Here is a 20632-nt window from a genome sequence, read left to right as displayed (position 1 = left end):
CCACTGTACTAAATAGCTGACGAGCCAACTAGACAAAGTATGAACGAGCAACAGAGATAGAAATAATGTTATTGACATCTCTTTACATACTTTGCTTTTATATGCCCCTTAATTATTTTGAAACAATCATATCAGTAGGCATAGATTATTGTTTATAATCAGTTAATGTCAGTGAAAAGGTCACATTGTGTTGATCGTAACACAATTTTATATCCCTAAATTCCTCAACCTGTAGATGGATATAGGAAATTTCTTCAAAAAAGGTGGCGGCTCCACTGAGGGCCGGTCAGGTGAGAAGATTTTGCCAGTTCAGACAAAAACAAATTTAAACTGGTTGACTCAATAAGCCTTGAGTTCTTGTAAATCTGAGTTTAATAAAATAACGTGTTACTAAAAACGGGCAAAGAGAGGGAGAGGAGGAAGATGGAGGAGACTGACAGGACTGAAGGAGCAGGTCTGATGGAGGTTAGTGATCAAGAAGAAAGCGAGTGGGAGTTGTTTAAGCTTTCAGTTAAAATTAATACTGAATTATATGACATAGGCCTATTACTTATGTTACTAGGCATAAACTAGTCTAAATGATTTTATGGCATTTTTAGTTTTAGAGGTTCACACATCAAACATCAGTCTGTGTATGAATAACATACCCAGGACCTGCAACTTATCCAAGAGAGAGGAGATATCATTTCTTGACTTCAATACCTTTGCTTGATCTGTGCCTGTTGTAAGTGGATGGATAGCATTTAAGTCATATTAGATCCGTGCCTAATATAAACTATGAAGAGACAGATCTATTGTGTTGATTTTACACCTATTGCTACTCTAAAAATTCATGACAAACACATTTTGGGGCCATTTAAACAAAAAAATTCCCCCCCAGAGACCGCCTTGGTAAGGGCTTAGCCCTTCTATCCATAAATCTCGAGTGGCACCCCTGCCTGCCAAGAATTGCATCCTCATGTTTTTTCAGCCAGGAAGACTCACATTTATGAAATTCAAACTGCCAAGCCAAATCAGCCCAAAATATGTGTTGGTAAAACCAGTTGATTCATTTCACCAGAAATAAAGTTACGGTGTGGATGCATTATTCAGCAGAGGTGTATCTTATTACCTGCCAAGAGCTGCATCCCCTCCTTTCTCAGATGAAAGGCAAAACCACCTCTGCGTCATACTGCAGCCAACCAGTTTCTCTGTGGAGACCTAGGAGTGAAGAGTACATATTTTGGATTGTAACAGACAGACAGAGAGTCCTTGCTTTATAGTTGTATAAAATCTGTTGCTGAGAATTATATTTGTCTTCTTTAATTTAGTAAGTAATCTCAATAAAATACAGAGCTATGTTTTGGTTTCAGTTTTGTTTTAATTCTCCCCCACTCTCTCTATTGTGTACACACTCTCTCTCTCTGTATCTCGCCTGTTTTCTAACCAGGTAATAAGACTTATTCATCATGTCTGGACCAACACATACGTACACTGTCTACACATAGACTGTCTCACCAGTTAATGTACTGTTAAGTGAACAATTTCACTTACCACATTGGCAATGGTTTCCTTCATATCATCATCAAATGGGTGTCCAGCCTTAAGTGTGCACACAGTTAAAGATGTGACTGTACCTGACTGCCATCAAAGTATTCTGACTAAGACACACAAGTGTAACAAGTTTACATGCTCAGAGCAAAGTGTTGTCCCACTCCTCATACAGACTCCGGATCCCTCACACCCTCCTTCTCTTAATCATGCACACCATTTAAAGTTAGTGAGGGTTCCATGAGTGTGACTTAGGGAGCACTGTTGATTTGTGCCACAGAGTAGGTTACTCATGCTGCATTTAGGATTGCTATTAGATTATTGTTATCAAATGTTTTAGTCCATTTTGTGACAATATGATGGAACTTTCACAGTTCACACAAAAAGGAAAGTGAAAACAGCAAGCCATACTCTAATAGATAAAACGAATACAGACAGACAAAACAGGCAATAATCAACATGCAACAAAATACATAACAATTGTGTAGAAAAAAAATGATGCATTATATAAATGTGAGGCACTACCATACAAGTAGATTACAGATTTTATACTTGTAACTTGTAACATTCTTATATTTAAGTAAATGATCAGAATTGGGGCCAAGTTATATCTTATGACCAAGCATTTAAGTAGTCTTATGAGGGTGTTGAACATGGGTTTTCAGGGAGTTTCCACAAACATTCCCGTTCATAATAAACCAAACCTGTTCGGTCATATTTTACCCAGTAACAGTGTGATGGAAATTAATGATTGGCTGGTGTGATGTAGTGGGCAGTCTTAGAGCACTGGATTATGCTGCCCTGCTCTACACTTTCACTTCATTTTAGCTCTCTGAACAAGGCGGACAGACGCACGCTCAGACCTCCTGTAAACTACAAAAGAAGAACTGATCAAACATGAAGGTTTTTTTGTGTCTCGCAGCTCTGGCGGCAGTCTACTGCGCAGTGGATTCCAAACACAGTAAGTCATGTTTTTGATCTACCTGCTGCAATATAAACTATGCCATTTCACTGAAGAAAACCAGAAGCAGCATCTCGGGTAAAATGTCCTTTATTAATGATGATTACCAGTAAACCACATCACAGATTAATTGTACGTTTGTTGTTTGTTTTTAATAGCTAACATATAGATAATATATATAACATATAGAAACTAAGGCCGGCAATAAGATAATCCATCTGTAATAAACTGTTTATGACCTGTTAGAAAGCCCAAGATGCAAACGTAAGAGGTAATTTAAGAATGAAAGAGGAACATTATAAATTATGTCCGTCATATTTTAATCTCAGTGGAATTCCCCTCAACAATCTAGACTTGGTTTCGATTTCCTGTAATATCAACTGTGCTGTGATAACTCCCTCCAGTGGCCTCTGTAAGGTACACATATACTGTCTTCAGGTTTACTCAATCAGCCCAAACTCCAGAGTGTGAATTGCTAAATTCTCTTTTTTTTTTTATTAGTGATACAGTTAACGAGACATAGTGAAAAGAAAAAAAAACAAATAAACAAGACAAATCAAGCAAACAAACAAACAAACAAACAAAAATAATGACAAACAACAACATCATATTACAATGAAAAAGATAATAAATGTAAAGAGTAACTAAGCAATATGGAGTGATCAGGGGCGATAGGGAAAAGGGAAGGGGGGGGGGGATTAATGAAAGTGAGAAAGGGAGGGGGGGTGAGAAAGAATACGTGAGAGAGCAAATAATTATTATAAAAATGATAATAACAACAATACAACAATATATAGTAATAATGATAATAGTCTTGTTTGTTAGTATTACTGTGGCGGCGGCAGAGGCAGCCACAATAACAGTAAAATGGGTTAAATAATTAGATATTTATATGAATTTATATCAATTAATATCAATTTGAGTTTATATTAATTAATATAAATTAATATGGCTATGGGGGGTGGAGCCAAACACACAGAGCCCAAGGAGGGGTGGACACCATTACTTTCTCATATGACAGCCAGCCCCCCCAGTAACACAGCCACAGCCCAGAGACCAGACCAGCTAAGACCAGCTAAGGGGTATTCGTCCTATATTGTTTGTTGTTTTCCTTCTTTCCCCCTTCTCCCTCTCTGTCTTTTGTTGTTGTTGTTGTTTTTGTTTTTGTTTGTTTGTTTGTTTTGGAGATGCCCCAAATTTAGTCTACTCCATAGTTTGACCACTTTCAGGCCATTTTGGAGAGAGTCTGTCCAGTGGGAAGAGACAATTTTTGTTAATTAATTAATTAATTATTAATTAATTAATTAATTTTTACTATATGAGAGGTAGGAGTGGAGGTACCTAAGCCAGCTACTTCCCACTGCCCTCGCCAAAGACCACGGCCACACCACCAGAGGGCAAAGAGTCGGGAGAGGCCGGCGCCCCCCAACCCCACGCCCTGCTCCATCCCCCACCCCCACCGCCTTGCAAATATAATATTACCCGGACTTACGACTGCCTCCACCGCTACGGCCACCACCCTCAAGAACCACAACAACGGCAATAATAATAATAATGACAATAGTAATGATAATAATAATAATAATGATTATGATAATAATAATGATTATGACAATAATAATGATAATGATGATAACAATAACAACAGCAACAATAATAATAATAATAATAAAAATGATAAAGATATTAGTATAATGAATGTGTATATAAAAAATATGAATTTCTAAATTCTCAGTAAAATAAATTCTTCCAATGTACAGCACCCATCTCTGATTGTTGCCCATAGAAATACTGATCAGTGTTTTCATGTGTCTTGCATCAGGTGACATGGCAATCTGTGGTTCATGATAGATTTACATAATTTCCTTCTCCATGTTACCTCTAGGTCCACCCAAGGTTCAGGTGTACAGCAGTAAACCAGGAGAGTTCGGGATGGAAAACACCCTGATCTGCCATGTGAGTGGCTTCCACCCCCCTGACATCAGCATCCAGCTGATGAAGAATGGAGTGGAACTCCCTGATGCCAAGCAGACTGACCTGGCCTTCAAACAGGACTGGCACTTCCATCTGACCAAGAGCGTGGCCTTCAGCCCCCTGAGAGAAGACAAGTACAGCTGCAAGGTCACTCATGGAGCAAGCACTAAAGACTATGCCTGGGGTGAGTTATGATCAGCCAAAATGTGTGTGTTAAGTTCTCGTAACTACGATTTAGAAGAATTAAGGAGGTTTATCTGGTTAATAGGCAGGATACCTTTCAGCAACAGTCAGTTAAGACAAATGACCTGAAACAGGCAGGCAAATATATTTAAACAATAGATAATGAACAGGATGAGGCAGGCAAACAGAAGTGGAAGGCTGGGACGCAAGTACAGAGTCAGGTGACAGGCAAAAGGCAGGAATAAACTGAAAGCAATGTGGGTAAAGAAGGAATGGCTGGTCGGAAGTGAAACCACTTTATGTTGAAGGATATCCAACTAGGATCGGAAAATTATTAAATAAATGTGTGGTTTGCAGTTACTTACTACTTTCATTGATGCAGTTTGCCTTAACCTTGTCTTGTAATGTATGTATTATCACACTCCCTCTGTCATGAATAAGCTCCATGCAACAACAACAGCAGTAGAAAGATTCAAAACAGGAAAAATAATATAACAACTTGTGATATAGTCAACAAAGTAGGCAATAAAAAGAGACATTAAGAGAGAAATGATTTAACATAATAAGGATAAACTACAAAATCAGAACACATACCTTTGCCAAGTCTGGAAAGTTATCTATACTGTTACTTTGAGAGAATTTAAAATTGTATTATTTTATTAATACAGAAGAAGTACATGTTTTAAAATATGCATGTTGATGCACATCTGAAGCAAAAATGCATATAATGGGAGACAATTATACATAATGCATCAGGTTGTTTGTCCTTTATAAACTAAAAATGCATGAGATAACGTAATCAAATGCATCATGAAGCATATTAATGCACAGAGAGATAAGATTCAGTGGTAAATGCAAATGTTTCTTTACCAGCTTGTGTCTAAAAACTACTGTATGCTATTTTCTTTCTTTAACAGAGCCAAACATGTAACTCAGTGGAGCCCAAGCTTGGTGAGTTCACCTCTTCATTGCTTTCACTGAAGCTACTCCATCACTCTCCACCAGGAATGTCACATTTGATTGTCACAGCAGATGTTGATTTGTTGTTGTCTGCTGTATGATACTGTGATGTCATTTTCTCCGTCCACAGCAATGTCAGATGAGCTCAGCTACAGCAGCATTTACTCCTCATATCTTCAATCAAAAGGATCACAGTTTCTCCCTGACATTCTCACTTTTCTTTTCACAGAACCAAATAGCAATATCATATTAAGGGGATTGTAAATTTTAATTGACTGTTTTCATGAAAGTATGCATGGGCTTCAGGTTGTTTAGTCACTTGTAATTTAGCTGTGTGTTGCCTAGATTGCTTGCCACCAATTTCTTATAATGACTTAAATTGTATTTTCTAACTAATTGATATCTGGTCAGGTAAATAATATATGAATGGGTTGTTCTTTCAGGACTAGATAGAAGTGTATTCTACAATTTTGACTGTATTTTTAATGCCTTCTACTAAATAAAGGCTTCTTAATAATTGCTACATGTTTCATTTTTTAAAAACACAACTCTCTTCATTTCAAATATGTATCATAGGGATATTGATATGGTTTCATGTAATAGAAATTGGTAACACTCCCTGGACCCATTATGGGTAGACAAAGAACCCCCAGACATGATATATTTTTTATACATATGCTGTACATATAGACTACAGTATATGGTGTGCTTCACTGGGCAGTCTAATGCTGATTCCGTAGCTGCCTTATGAAATGTTCATTTCACACAGATTGTATGAAAGTGAACATGGAACATGAAAACTACTATTCCACTTCATGAAAAATGTCCCAAATGTATATATACTACATTTCACACTTTTAAATGGCACTAGAAATAAAACACTAAATAATCTACAGAGTTGAGGATCAGCGTGGGAACATTGAGGTGATGTGACTGACATTGGTGGTGTGTTAATAAGTAATTAACTTCATTTATAGTATTTAGCACTTTTTTAAACTGTTACAAAGTGCTTTACATATAGGAAAAACAAAATGACAACAAATCAGCACCACAATTACAGGTACTGAGAATGCAATAGAGTAAAATAAATAAAATATAAAATTACATTCAAAATAGTGTAACTGGAAACATAAAACTTGGGCTAACATGAATTAAAGGCCTTTTAAAAAAAAGATATGTTTATTTCTACCAAGACACTAGAGATACCATGAATGTATTATAAGGGCTGGATATCGGACTAAAAATAGCGCCCATTCAGTCCTAGAGTAATTGCTCGCCTGGCCATGGATGTATTAAGGGAACTTGATACCATAGACTGTATAAAAATAGATAATATCCTGTATCCAATAGAAACTTTTTGGCGTATGCCATGGATGTATAAAGAGAACCGGATACAGGAAGAGCGCCAGGCTTTGAAGCAAATTTGACATAGTGGCCAAACCGTGTAATTACAACGTCATGTGACGCACACTGGCCCAAAAAGACTTTTTCCCATAGACCTACATTGTGAAAGAGACGTCTGTAAATCAGCAGATAAATTTTTCTGAGCGTCAGAACCCGCGTCAAATGACTGGCTCTCACTATCAGAATTAAATCCGTTCGGTCCGATCACACTTCAAAAGCCTAGAAGAGCCGCATGATTGAATTGTTTTATCCCCATTCAAGTTAGCCGGAGGGCTAAACCGGAAGTAGCCGACTCGGCCAGCGAAAGTTACTAGTGCGCATGCTGTATGGGCCGAACAATGCGGAGGATCCGGGTAATTTCATGTCGATTTTTTATTGCTTCATGCGTCACTGAGCAACTTTCATCGGAATGAACGGGGCCCCGTCTCCGACGCTGTATCCAATTCACTTTAGACATCGATGCGCCTGGTGCATACGCCAAAAAAGTTTCTAGCTTCCGGGTTTGCTTCCGCGTTGTAAGGCCCACTGAATTTGTGTAGTAGTGTTTCCCCCGCTGGCCCCGCCCGCGAGCTCCCGCTCGGCCCATAGACTTTACATTGTGATGACGTCACTGATTTTTAAATCGCTTTTCTCGGCTTGAGGAAAGTTTTATAGATATAAAACCTTCATGAATCAAAAGTTCATAATAGAAAGAGTCATAATTGACGTTGTTTGCAGTTCGAGGTGTCCTGTCAACAGTTTTACAGACGTCTGTTTTACAATGATGGTCTATGGGGAAAATCCTTTTTGGGCCGCAGGGGGATTTTTCGCTGCAACACCACGAGTGGCCACTGGGGAACATTGGCTGCAAGGCTGAGCGGTGGCGCCCTATCCAGCTCTTATTATACATCCATGAGAGAGACAGAGGCACGAGGGGACTCACACTATTACTGTCTCAAAATGTGTGAATCCCCCTTAACTGCGGTACCATTGCAGCAACAACCAGTACTAGGAAACCCCCCACCCAGCCTGTGAAACTGATTAAAGTTAAGTAAATCAAATGGAATACATTTTTTAAAAAGATGATATAATAATATAAATTAATAAGGACTGAATATACTCTGAATGTAATTTGTAAGCAGCTATTGCTGCTTAGTATCATAGAGTAACTATTTCTTATCTCTCCACAGGAAGTATCAGGTCCTGATACTGATGAATGTGAATTCATTGCATCCTAATGGTATTGATGAGATATGCCATGTCCTCTAAAATCATCATGACAATATGTTCCACACTATTTTTTCTTAGCAGGTCCATCAACTTCCACCATCTAACATTAGTATGAAAAATGTTTAGGCTAGATGTTGATGAGCACGGATCTCATGATGTGGGGTTTGTTCCCAAAGAGAAAGACCTTTTTAAAGAGTTAGTTTTTAATTAATTTGCATATGCTATTTATATTTTTTATATATTTGTATACTTTTTTACTTTATACTTAAAGTTTACATTTATCTTATTTATCTTAAACTTAAAATGTGTTTTTATTGTACTTTAAAGTCGCTGTCATTAAACCTCTTCTTAAGAAGCCTACTCTTGATTCTGACATTTTAGCGTAACCTTCCATTTCTCTCTAAGATCCTTTAGAAAACAGTCTCTAATCAGTTTTGTGACTTTCTACATAACAAATGTTTATTTGAGGATTTTCAGTCAGGATTTAGAGCGCATCATAGCACAGAGACAGCACTGGTGAAAGTCACAAATGACCTCCTAACTGCATCGGACAAAGGATTTGTCTCCATACTTGTCCTGTTAGATCTTAGTGCCGCATTCGACACAATTGACCATCAAATCCTTTTGCAGAGACTGGATATTTATCAATGAACCCTGATGAAATCAATCAGTTAAACAAACTCCAAGCATGCCTTAAGGACATAAAGATCTGGATGACCTGCAATTTTCTACCACTAACCTCAAATAAAACTGAAGTTATTGTGCTTGGTCCTAAATACCTTAGAAACACATTATCTAATGATATAGCTACACTGGATGGCATTACCCTTACCTTCAGCACCACCATAAGGAATCTGGGAGTTCTCTTTGATCAAGATATGTTATTTAACTCCCACATAAATCAAATTTCAAAGACTGCCTTTTTTCACTTACGTAATATTGCAAAAATCAGGCACATCCTGTCCCAAAAAGATGCAGAAAAACTAGTCCATGCATTTGTTACTTCTAGGCTGGATTATTGCAATTCCTTTTTATCAGGCTGCCCTAACAAGTCTCTAAAGACTCTCCAGCTGTTCCAGAATGCAGCTGCACATGTACTGACTAGAACTAGAAAAAGAGATCACATTTCTCTCATACTAGCTTCGCTACATTGGCTTCCTGTAAAATCTAGAATAGAATTTAAAATCCTTCTCCTAACTTACAAAGCCCTTAATGGTCAGGCACCATCATATCTTGAAGAGCTCATAGTACCGTATTATCCCACTAGAACACTGCACTCCCAGGCTTACTGGTGGTTCCTACAGTCTTTAAAAGTAGAATGGGAGGCAGAGCCTTCAGCTATCAGGCTCCTCTCCTGTGGAACCATCCTCCAGATTTGGTCCAGGGTGCAGACACCCTCTCTATGTTTAAGCATAGGCTTAAAACTTTCCTTTTTGATAAAGCTTATAGTTAGGGCCGACCTTACACTCTTAGCTCTCTCCTTCTTTTATAAGGAGAGCTAAGAGTGCTTGAGTAGAACTAGCATAAGGTTAAATGTACAGCAGGTATTTATCCAAAGTAATGAGGAATATAGCAGAATTAACTGAGTTAAGAGCAGCAAAAACGCTATCAGTAAACACAGCCGGCAACTGGAAATGACACAATACACTTACCACAGCACACCAATACCAAAGATATGTGGCAGGCAATCCACAGGCTACAGTCCCATAATGTGGGAGGCCACATTGCCAGATGAGCTTAACACATTCTACGCTCACTTTGATATCCTCAACAAAGTCAGCTGTAAGGTCCACCCTGCCTCCAGAAGACCTGCCACTGTCAGTATCCACAGCGGATGTGAGAAGACTCCGGCTGAGAGTGAATATGGATAAAGCTGCTGGGCCTGATAACATCCCTGGCTGTGTACTAAAAACATGTGCCAACCATCTAGTTGATGTTATAACTGACATTTTTTACATATCACTGTCACAGGAGAGTGTTCCCACCTGCTTCAAGACAGCCACCATCATCCCTGTACCGAAAAAGTCTGTGTCTATGTCTAGTCTAAATAACTACCGCCCTGTGGCAACTTGTATTCTGATGAAGTATTTTGAAAAACTGGTTCTCAAGCACATCAAAGACAACATCCCAGACAGCCTGGACCCTCATCAGTTTGCTTACAGAACCCACAGATCCACAGAGGATGCCATCTTCACTGTCCTCCACTCAGTTTTTTCACACCTTAAAAATAACAACACCTACATCAGAATGCTGTTTGTTGATTTCAGCTCAGCATTTTAATACAATCTCCTCCATGCAACTGATTGTAAAACTTAGCACTCTGGGCTTAAGTACCACACTCTACAACTGGATATTGGACTTCCTCACAAACAGACCCCAGACAGTTCAGATTGGTGGTCACATCTCCTCCACTCTAGTGCTCAACACCGGAGCCCCCAAGGGTTGTGTGCTCAGACCCCTCCTATCTACGCTGTACACTCATGACTGCAACCACAGACATGGAGAGGAATCTGTTGTGAAGTTTGCAGACGACACCACAATCATCGGATGGATTTCAAACAATGAGAGTTCAAAGCGGGAGGAAATCAACAATCTTGCAGAATGGTGCACAGAGAAAGACCCACTGCTCAATGTCAACATAACCAGGGAGCTGATTGTTGATTTTAGAAAAAAGGAGGCAAAGACACACACCCCTGTCTACATCAATGGAGCTGAGGTGGAGCAGGTGAACAGTTTTAAGTTCCTGGGTATCAGCATCACAGTGAACCTGTCATGGACATCACACATCTCCACTCTAGAAAAAAAAGCTCAGAAACAACTGTACTTCTTGAGGAAACTTAAGAAGGCAAGATTCCCATCTCAAGTTCTTGTTAACTTTTACAGAGGAGCAATAGAAAGCATCCTGACTGGAAACATCACAAATTGGCATGGGAAATGCTCGGCCCAAGACAGGAAGGCTCTGCAACGGGTGATTAAAACTGCCCAGAACATCATCGGTACCCATCTACCGAGCATCAGTGATATCGGTGAGGCGAGGAGCCTGCATAGAGTCCAAAGGATACTAAAAGACAGTACCCACCCCAGCCACAGCCTGTTCACCATGCTGCCATCTGGCAAGAGATACAGAAGTATCAGCTGTCGTACCACCAGACAACAGAACAGCGTCTTTCCTCAGGCTGTGAGACTCCTCAATCCATCTTCTGCACTACAGCATAAAAAATAGTTTTGTTTTTGTGACTTGTTGTTTGTTGGTCCTTTTGTGTGGTTTCTGTTTTTGTGAGTGGCATTGGATTGGGGGACTACAGACTACATTTCTTTGTACAACATTGTGTTGTAAAATAACAAAAAAAAAATCTTGAATCTTGAAACTTGACACACAAAATTTGACATGTTGACTGTAAAATGTGAAGTTTGGCTGTGTGTTTGCTGTGGGGCTGACATGAGCTGGTTAACTCAGTCTATGTCATGCTTGTTATCACTGGAAAGAGAACTGTCCCTTCATAGGGCTTTTATTTCATAACTAGAGTATTGAAATTATTGCCAAACAAACATTGTTTGGACTAAATACACTTGGAGTGTTGTTTTGGTAGCGTTAAGGCCTTGTCTTTTAGAAACATTCGGAAAAAAATGTCCACCTCAGCATTTTATGAACTTTTTACAGGCAGTTATTTCCCTCTGCCCTGTACTGGGCCTGTCGTGCTTTGTGGGAAAAACAAAATAATGCATTGTATATTTAGGGATAGGGGTATAAGGACGTTCTGTACTTAAGCAAAACAGAACTACAGCTCTGTGGTAGTTGCAGCAGTGTGTGTGAGGGAGAGTGGATGTTCAGATTGACTCCTAAACCTTTCTCTTCGATGTCTCTCTGTTTGTCATCAAAAATTCTGTAAAATCATGGACAGCGGAGATGACAGGTTCACATGTCAGGGACTGGGTGAGGAACAGCTGTTACTTTTCTTTCAGCAATTTGGTTTGTTTTGGTTTGGTTTGGTTGGAAATATCAGTCGACCGCAGCCACACAAACCACTCCTCTATGGACTGCCCGAGAGCTCAACTTTTAGACAGCTAATATGTGGCCTGTGCTAGAGGGGCAGACTGGCAGGAAGCTGTCTTTGCTGTGCACCTGTTTGTCAATTAGAAACCTGTGGAATTTTAATTGAATAAGGTAACTATAGATAACCATCTGTATTCTTTATCAAATAAGTTAAACTCGTTTTTATTGCCATCAAATCAAATTGAGCTTTATTGGTTAACTTATGTTGGTCCTCAACCATGGGGTCACACAAAGAATGCACATACATGTGCATTCTTTGTGTGACCCAACGAGACAAGACTTCACCTGTGTTCAACCGAACACCATTACTGAGAGACCGCTGCTGCAACCAGCGCTCTCATTTTCCCTGCAGAAGGAAAAAAAGGATTTTCTTCAAGAAGACGCAGAACTTCTCTGCCCCGCTCTTCCTCAACTGAGTCAACTCTGCTGACCAACTTGCTGTATCCGAGCCAAGGAACCAAGCCGGACTGAAAGACAGACTTAACACACCCTGCTCACTTTCTGAAGTGACCAAGTTAGAGGCTTAAGTCTGGGCAGAGGCAATGATATAGTGTGTTAGTTTCAGCTTCAGTGCTGTTGTTAGCTTTTAGCTTTTTAAGCTTTATTGCTATCATTTTCTTTGTTGTGTGAGTTGACGGACCGCCGAGTCCATTTGTTCTGCTTTACTTTGAGGAGTATTTAAAGTTCACTGACTGTTTAGCTGTGTTCACCATGCTAGACTGTTTTGTGTTTGTCCCGCTTGGGACTACTGCTGTGTTTGAGCCACTTTGAATAAGAAAGTAAGTTGCTTTGTCCATCAGAAACCAGAGCATTACAGACTGCCATCCGTACATGCGCTCTCTGTGAACAAAGGAACCGCTTCTCTCCCCCTCACGGTTGCTTTCTCTCCTCTTTCTTCCCTCTCTTGCAACTAACATGCACACACACGCGTGCACGCACACATATACACACATCTGATGGTCGGACAAAGCGTTGCTCTGTCTTTCCTTATCCACCATCATACACATGTTTTACACGGAATTGGGTGAGTGCCAGACGCCACCAGGCGGCGCCATCTTGCTATTGTCTATCCAAGACACCGCTGTACTTCCGCCATTTGGTTTTCGCGTGACATGACTTCCTCCCATAGTCACATCCACGTCCCAGACCCACAACGTCACGACCCATCACGTCAGGTCATGTCGCCATTTTGTCACACACACACACACACAATAAGACCTCATCCAGTCTGTCACAAACAAAAGTTCCACTTGACATTCCTGAAGCTGCAGCAGATATTCCGTTGTCCATCTTTGCCAAAACAAATTGGACATATACTGTACTTGTTTCCATCTGAGCAGCACATACAAGTCCTGCCTTTCAAAGACACCACGTGGCTAAGATGGCTGACCTTTGAGGAGCAGAAGGTGGTTGGGAGTCAGAGCCTCTAGGTCGTTAGGATCTGTGGATGCTTTTGTTATTGGTCTGCTATTAAGAATAGCTTCAACTTCACAGAGGACTGTGTGGAGACTTTCCTCCTTGGAGTGAAGTAGTCTCTCCTATGCTCCTCCATGATGGGAGCCAGTTGGAAGATTAAATATCCATTTAATACCTCTCTGTAGGAGTTCCTCATGGATCTGAGAAAGATTCCATTGTTCGATAGATCTTTTCAACTCTCGATCAGTGCCAACAAAGTTGGTACCGTTGTCTGAGCAGAGCTCTTTGACTTGGCCTCGTCTTGCTATAAAGCGACGTAAAGCATTGATGAAGGAATCGGTATCCATTGATGTTGCTACTTCGATATGCACAGCTCTTAAAGCTAAGCAGGTGAATATAACTCCATGACATCTTCCATGTTTTACATCAAATGGACCAAAACAATTCACTCCTGAGGTGAAAGGTGGGATATCTGGAGATATCCTGTTGTGTGGCAAATCTGCCATCTATTGGCTGTCAGGAACTCCTTGTACCCGTCAGCACACAACATATTTTGCCAGTCTTTCTTGCCACACTGGTGCCAGTAATCCAATACTTCTGGAGTAGCCTCGCCAACATGTGGGTTCTGCCACTGCCAACTTCCTCATGCACTTGTCTTAGGATGATGTCAGAGATATGTAGCTCTTTGGTCAATATGACCGGATGCTTTGACTCCTCTGGCATGGCTGCCCAACTGAGCCATCTGCCAACTCTCAGAACACCATCATCAAGCACTGGGTTTAGTTTGTATATGTGGCTTGTCCGTCTCACATTCTGTCCCTTTTGCAGGCTAGAAAACTCCTCTGGGAATCTTTTCTTTTGACAGGTTCTGATGATTTCCAGCTCAGCCTCCTTTAGCTCCTCCACAGTGAGAGAAACATGGAATAAATCCTTGACACCCCGCAGCTCTTTCCTCAGAATATACTTCTGGTTTCTCTCATCTGCACTTGGGTGAGTCAGAAATTAATTGACCTCTTTCTTCTTCTTTTAGAGACTTAGGAGTCTGTTCTTGAATCATAAGATCCAACACATCACCCTTTTTAGATGGTTCTAGGATGAGGTATGATTGATCAACTGAGACACTGAGTCACGCTCTTGTTTGGCACAAACAGCATTAGCCAAGATGCTTGTTTTGACCTCAGGATCATCTTGTTCTGGTAGTAATTTCAAAGCATCTGGATTTGTAGGCCATTGCTCCTCTGGCAGCATCAGAAATTGTGGGCCAGATATCCATTTTGCATCCTTGAGGAATGACTTCACTCCAAGTCCCCTGGAAGCAAGATCTGCAGGGTTGCATAAGGTGCTCACATGCTGGCTCATGGCCAGTTGACGCTCCTACAGTGAGTTTTCATCATAACTTACTGGGATATTTTGCAATCTATTCCTCTGTCCTGCGGCACGGATGAGCCCAGGTACCGATCCAGTGGACTGGTCATCTGCCACTCCATTTTGGAGAATAGTAGGTGTCCTCTTCATGCTGATCCTGCTCTCTGGAGATGTCTTGACTAGTGACCCCTGGAGTGTTGCAGAACATCGGTGCTGATTTGTGCCTGAGCGTGTCTGGGACTCCTCTGGTGCCCGTGATGATTGAGCATCAACTTTCTGAGCCTGGCTTCTCCCTTAACAGACTAAACGTTGTTAACACGAGGCATGATGTCTCAATGAATAACTTTTCGCTACTGGGCTGTGGAAACCTTGATAAGTCCAGTGTCTCTCTCACAAAACCTGCTGCTGACACCACTGTGTATCGAAACCCTGCAGTGAGGAGGCAAGAGGTTATTCAAAACCTTCCAAACTGTCAATCATGCAAAAGTCTTATGGGACCTGAAGCTATTCGGTGGAAATTTTAACATCAGAAGCATTGCTGCAAAGAGCAATCAGCTAACTCATCTTGTGTCTCACTCAAATCTAGACTTTCTCTGTCTGACTGAAACATGGTTGAAACAAACAACTCCTGCAAGTGTGTACACGGTGCCCGGATACCAATGTTTCAGAAGAGACAGACCTGATGGAAGAGGAGGAGGGGTGCTCTTTTATGTGAGAGACAACATTAAATGTGAAAACGTGGTTTATAATTATATAACATTATTATAACACATTAGAATATGTTGGGATAAAAATAATGTTATCTCAACAAATGTCTTTTAACATCATAGGTGTCTATAAGCCCCCTTCTGCAGATGACACTTTCTATGATCAACTCACAGAATTCTTGAAATAGCTTAATCTCCACAAAGAATTATTACTTTTCAGTGATTTTAAGGTGAACTGGGAGGATAAAACTAAGAGGAAAAAACTAAAAATGACAGACTATCACAGAGAAATTCCAACTAGAACAACTAGTAAAGGGCCCAAATAGAATTGTAAAATGCTCCGGTACACAGATGGATCTGATATTTACTAAAAAACCAGAAAGAATAACAAAAAGTTATAATTTAATCACTGGCTTATCAGATCATAACCTAACCCTATGTGTGAGAAAACTGACTATGAGTAGATTTAGGACCACGGCAACTAAGACAATAATCCTTTGATGCATACCCAGAGCTAAGCAAGAAGAATTTATCAATGAAATTAACAGCTTGAACTGGGATGATATACTGTCCTCTGATGATCTGGACTATGGCTGTGATACTTTTACTCGCAGAATCAACTCTGTGAGGGAAATATATAATGTGAGGATACAGATAAAATCTAAAAATAAAAACAATTTACCGTGGTTTAATGAAAATTTGTGGAAACTAATGAAATCTAGAGATGCTGCACAAAGGAAGGCAAATAAACCTAGAAGAGACACTGACATGCTGATTTATAAAGGTTTAAGGAACAAAGTTATCCAAGAGCTAAGAGAAGCTAAATCTCGTTTTTATCTCAATATTTTGAATGAGGCAAAAAGCAACAGTAAATTGGAAAAACATTGATGATCTCACAAGGAGGGACCCAAAATTTTTAGGAGATTTTAAACTCAAAGTACATGGAAAGTTAATTGAAGATCATCTTACTATTGCTTCTGTCTTTAATATTTTTTCTTGAGTCTGTATATGTATATTACAAAAAGGAAACTGGATATTGTTCCTATAGATGCTTTTCGCAGGTCAGGTCAGGTTTTCGAGCTGGTAGAGACCAATGAGTTACAAGTATACAAAATCATCAGCTCTTTAAAAAGCTCCAAAATCACACAAAGATATTTTAACTCCCCCTATTGCTCATTTAATTAACTTGTCTTTTAAACACAGCTCCTTTCCGCCTTGAAGCCAGTAACTACAGACCAATAAGTACACTGCCAGCACTCTCAAAGGTTGCTGAGACAACATTTCTTAATACCAGCAATTTTGGTCTACATTGTATGCAATTCGGCTTTAGAGCAAATCATTCCACCAAAACTGCTACCTTGCACTTAATAGAGCAAATTAAATCAAGACTTGACAAAGGAGGAGTAGTCAGTCATTTGATACAGTCAATCATGATGTTTTAATATCAAAGTTTTAAGTTGGTGACACACTGTCCAGTATCATGAAATGCACAAAGGGTGTTCCACAAGGGTCAGTGTTTGGTCCCATATTATTTAGTCTATATATTAATGATCTCCCTCAACAGTGTCATGATGTAGAACTACAAATGTATGCAGATAACATCGTAGTGTACATACATGCAAAAACAGTTGAGTTAGCTGCTGCTAAGCTAACAATTGCATTGGAAAGAATCATACATTGGCTTGATCAATCATGTCTGAGTCTAAATGTAAACAAGACAAAAGGTATGTTTTTCTCTGAAATTATGGTACAACCTCCTAACGCTGATATTTTATGTGAAAAAATGGACATAGGTACTGATAAATTAAATATCTTGGTGTGACACTGGATCCAAAGTTGAACTTTAAGAAACATGTTTAAAAATGGTTAAAACCATAAAGTACAACTTAGCAAATTTGAGACATATTAGAAACTGTCTCTCTTTGGATGCAGCCAAGATATTTATGCATGCTATGATTCTTTCCCATATGTCTTATGTTATTATGTCATGTTGGGGGCAGGCTGGAGAAACAGACATAAAACCTCTTGAGTCCTTATACAAACAAACTAAAAACTCGGGACAAAAAGCCAATGCATTTCCATCACTGTAGGGTACTGGAGAAATACAATTTACTGAGCTTTGAGAATTTTAGATTACTCTCAAATTTGTGCCTAGTTTATAAAATTTCAAATGGTTTGGCCCCTCCTCCGCTATGTGATTTTGTGTACACTTGCTCAGTAAGTTCTATTAGATCCTGCAGAATATCCTCCATACAAGATTGTACCATACCATTTTGTCGCACTGCATTTGGGCAGTCAGCTTTCTCTGTGAAAGCCACAACTTAGTGGAATGCCCTACCTGATGATATGAAGAACTGTAGTTCAATCAATACATTCAAGGCTAAATTAAAAAATCTACTAAAGACGAATCAGCTGTGTGACCACTGAGTCTAAACTCCATCTATACTCTTTTCATTAGCGCAGGCAGTCTTGCTTTTAATTTGACAAGTTTACATTATTAATTTCTAATTGACATTATGGGTGTATGTGATGTGCTGTTGTGTGTAGCTTTGTATTTTATACTTTGTACGGTGTGTTCTGTGTGTTTTGGGGGTTTTCTTTGCTTTGTATTGTTTGTTGTTGTGCTGTTGTATGTTTTGATTGTGGGGGACTACGGATGCAAATTAGCTGCAAGCTAACTAAGGTACAGTGCATCTTTAATGTTTAAAACTGCACACTGTCCCAATCAATAAATCAAATCTACAAATCTCCACTGAGCTGCGTGAGGTGTTTCAAGGATTACAGAGACTCTGTTGGCCACAAATGCTTGGAATCTTGAGGTTTCATTTTTGATGTGCAGAGTCAAGCGGTGCATCTGCAATTCCTTCCTCCACAACCTGGCCAATGCGTAATGCAACCACTGTTGCTGTTAGCTCTGGTCTAGGAATGGTAATAGGCTTTAGCCACCCTTGCCTTTCCCATGATAAGGACACTGCATGGCTGTGCATTTGTGTTGCATAACAGCAAGTAGGTGACTGTCCCATAACCAACTTTGCTTGCATCTGCAAAATGGTATAATTGGGCAGAAACCACAGTTCCAACGTCCACAGGCTTAAAACATATGCTGACCTCAAAATGTTCCAATAGGAGGAGCTCCTGTATCCATTTTGTCCACTCCATTGCGATGGGTGCAGGTATGGTGTGATCCCACCCAAGGCCTTTCCTGCACAGATCTTGCAAGATGAGTTTGGCTTTTAGGACCACTGACACCAGCACTCCAAGTGGGTCATAGATTGAATTGACCATAGACAGGATCCCTCTATGAGTCAAAGGTCGATCTTGAACTGTTATCTTGAACTTAAAAGCATCAGAAAAGCATTCTTTGTCATTCCAGGTACGGTATCCTGTTCCTCATCTGAGGGAATTTTATTATGAATTTGTGGCTCATCCAGCAGCAGGCTTGGAAGAGTTTCAAAACCCTTGCTAGGCAGTCCCTCCAAGTTCTCCTGTCTTGAGACCAGTCTGTCATTTTCAGATAGCCATTGTTTCGCATCCACAATAAACCCTTGATTATACTTGTTGACACTTGTGACCCACTCGTTTGTTTCTGCTGCTCCCCCTGAGATGTTAAAGGCATCAATGACTCGTCCAGTGGCATTGCATCCTCCCGTAGTTGCATCAAAACTACCAGCTGATTACACACTTGTGATACACTGGTGTCATTTTCCATCAGATTTTTCAATGCAGTGATGACACCTTAGATTTTATTCACTCTGGACTGGCGTTCTTTCTGAAGTCTCTCAATTTTACACGCCAAGCCCTTTTCAGCGAGAATGACATTTGTTTGACATTTCCATCATTTACAATTGAACCAGCCTTTGATCCGCTCATAATGACATCAACCAGCAGCGGTGCACATCCAGTAAAACATCAGAGAGCAGACGTCACAATCCAATTCCACATAAATCATCCACATCCAACTTCGTCACTTAATATGCACAAACGAGCGATCCACTCTTTTTCCACAGGTCAATTTCAGACTTGAGCGATGGCAATATATATATATATATATATATATATATATATATATATATATATATATATATATATATATATATATATATTTGAATATATTTGAATATATTTGAATATATATAATTATATTCAAACTGTGTCCAAAATCCAAGCAAGATGAAACTCACTGTATGAACAAACTGAGTTACACACACCGTAGCTGCTATGCGATGCGGTCCATCCATTCATTCATTCATTCATTCACAAGTTTTACTCAGTCCGCTTCCAAAGTGGCTGAGTGGTCCATGGTTTAAAGTGCAGAAGTCGAGCGAAGCATCAGAAGATAGTTGGTTACACATGTGAGATACATGGCCAATTTTCTGTTGACAATGTAGCTGCGACCACCGAGTATCAAAAAACTTAACCATTGCCCGCTGAGAGGGTAATGTAGGGAGATCTGTCCGATGCACTGTGTCCAAGCAAGAGGCATGAGTCTGTTGCTGCGTTTAAGGGTGTTTATTTGACCCGATGATTAAGAAAAAAACACTTTGATGACTTGTATGCTCCCCATAGATATTGCAAGGTGGACAACAATATAACGACAGCGGCCATCGGAAATTATCGGCCCCTATACTCACCCACTCTGTTACAAACAAAGGTGAATGACAAGCAGGTGCAGAGGATGACCTTAATTACTACCGCCCCACCCGGGTGACACACAGACACACCCCCACACACACCCCCACACAGACACACTCACTATTACCGGTGACCAAGTGGCAGGCATGCTGACCAAATACATCCCCTGTGTCTACAGCTAGGTAAGCTTTATTCCGTATGTCTGTCATTTTAGATGAACATTCATCTCATAAATTC

General features: G+C 40.0%; 1 protein-coding gene across 1 annotated transcript; it reads left to right on the top strand.

Annotated features, from left to right (window-relative positions):
• Positions 1-2338: 2338 nt before the first annotated feature.
• Positions 2339-6127, top strand: b2m (beta-2-microglobulin). The gene is made up of 4 exons (XM_067582325.1): positions 2339-2491; positions 4377-4649; positions 5566-5599; positions 5739-6127. Exons 1-3 carry the CDS (start codon positions 2428-2430, stop codon positions 5577-5579), a joined length of 351 nt encoding a protein of 116 aa, XP_067438426.1. The 5' UTR covers positions 2339-2427; the 3' UTR covers positions 5580-5599; positions 5739-6127.
• The last annotated feature ends 14505 nt before the right edge of the window (positions 6128-20632 follow it).

This window comes from Thunnus thynnus, chromosome 23 (genome assembly GCF_963924715.1).
Source record: "Thunnus thynnus chromosome 23, fThuThy2.1, whole genome shotgun sequence".
Classification (NCBI taxonomy): Eukaryota; Metazoa; Chordata; class Actinopteri; order Scombriformes; family Scombridae; genus Thunnus; species Thunnus thynnus.
Note: the sequence above shows the minus strand (reverse complement) of the source record. Positions and strands in the feature narration are given on the sequence as shown.